Source organism: Palaemon carinicauda, chromosome 27, assembly GCF_036898095.1.
Source record: "Palaemon carinicauda isolate YSFRI2023 chromosome 27, ASM3689809v2, whole genome shotgun sequence".
NCBI classification, from domain to species: Eukaryota; Metazoa; Arthropoda; class Malacostraca; order Decapoda; family Palaemonidae; genus Palaemon; species Palaemon carinicauda.
Window position 1 is genome coordinate 20,265,415 of NC_090751.1, and position 1,828 is coordinate 20,267,242.

At 38.2% G+C, this 1,828-nt stretch overlaps 1 protein-coding gene across 1 annotated transcript in view; it reads left to right on the forward strand.

Moving 5' to 3' along the window:
* Window positions 1–383, forward strand: part of LOC137620838 (ribosomal protein S6 kinase alpha-2-like) — a 5,475-nt gene extending 5,092 nt beyond the window's left edge. The window contains exon 3 of the mRNA XM_068351286.1: window positions 1–383. This exon is cut by the window's left edge and continues 670 nt beyond it. Coding sequence (XP_068207387.1) covers window positions 1–383 — 383 coding nt within the window.
* Window positions 384–1,828: the final 1,445 nt, after the last annotated feature.

The window sequence follows — 1,828 nt, forward strand, 5'->3', positions numbered from 1 at the left end:
GCCCGCAAGACCCGGTGGCCACTATCATCGATTTTGGCTTTTGCTTGCCTTTCGGAAGCACGCTGTTCCAAGGCCAATTAAGAACTTCCAGCGCTATCATTATGACCCAGTGCTCAGCAGGGATTGCGGACCAACAAGCCCAGAGACTGATATCTTCTCCTTTGGGAAGCTGCTGCAAGAAAATTCCAAGATGTGGACAGAGTGAGGTTCTGAAGAATCTTATCAGCAGGAGCTTGTCAAGAAACGCTGAGCGGCGACCATCTTTGGAGGAGTTGAGCAGGACCTTGAGGATGTTGCAGGAGTTGGGGAGGAGCAGTAACAGGTTTGTTCAGTTTATTTGTAATCTTTGGAATAAGGTAGTGGACTGTTACTACGGTCTGTAGGGGGACTATTTAGTTTGGGCTTTATTTCAAGTAGCAATTTTATTTGTGAGGAATTCTTTCTTAGCTTATTAATTTCCTGTGAAATTAATAATCTAGGAATAACACCTTTTGAAAGGGGAGAAGCTTGACTTCTCCGGGGGTTTTTTCCCTCCCAATACTGGCTCCCTTGTCGTGGGGGGAGGGCTTACGAGTCAACAACCGTTGGCTCAACCAAATGCCAGTACTTTTTTTCTTTCTTTTTTTATGAAGAATATTCTTTTCTGATTGCTTATATTTTAAGCTTTATTACAACTTGCTGACCTATTTGGCACATTGGAAGCGACTTTGCTTTTCATTTGAAGGGTCTAGGTTTGGATCCCAGTTTGAGATAGAAATTTATTTCTATTAGAGCAAGATATTGTGTTGATTTTCCTCCATATTGACTCATTAGGGGTAATGTGAATTAAAAGCTACTAATTGTGTCACCTGTCTGGCTGGGAAGTCGGTTGAAACTCTGTGGTACGAGACTGATGTTTCGCCAGGTAAATCCTCAAATGCAGATAACACTTAGGTTGCTACATCTTTTAGAGCCAGAGGTGTCATGGTTGGAAGCGACCTGACCTTTCATATGAAGGGTTAGATCCCTGTATGAGATAGAGATTTACTTCTATGTGAGCATGATATTATGATGATTTTCATTCATATGTTTATATATATATATATATATATATATATATATATATATATATATATATATATATATATAGAGAGAGAGAGAGAGAGAGAGAGAGAGAGAAGAGAGAGAGAGAGAGAGGAGAGAGAGAGAGAGAGAGAGATGAATCATAGTACTAGAGTTATAATGTACATGTTTATTGCGTAGCTTCTGGAAAATCTTTCCATCATCAGAGCCTAAACATAGACCACATTTTTTACTTGTTTTACTTTTGGGTTTAAATCCAACCCTCCATTGAAGTCGAGTGAACTACTTCTCGGGCGGGTCCATATCAATCATTTAACGAAACATTTTCATTATAACTTATACAATTCTTTGAATTTAGCATCTTCCAAATCATATGATCTTGTGAAAAGTAATGTCTTTAGTTTCTTCTTAAATTCAATTGCTCCCTTTAGGTCCTTCATTTCAGTTGGCAGTTTATTTTAATGTCTAGTCGCACAGTAGCTAAAATCCCTTTCACCAAATTTACTATTTGTTCTTGGTTCAGATAGCCTATGTTTGTCACTCACGTGTCTGTATATCAACATTTTTTTCTAGTTCTAGTTTGTTCAGGCATTATTTTAGATATTTAGGTTCATTTTGGTTCAGTATCTTGCACGTTAGTAATAGTAGCTTGTATTCAATTCTCGCCTTTACCGGCAGCCAGTGTAATTTAATTAGTGCAGGGGTAATTCTATCCCTATTGTGTAGTCCTTTTATTAATCTAGCAGCTCTGTTTTGTACTCTCTGA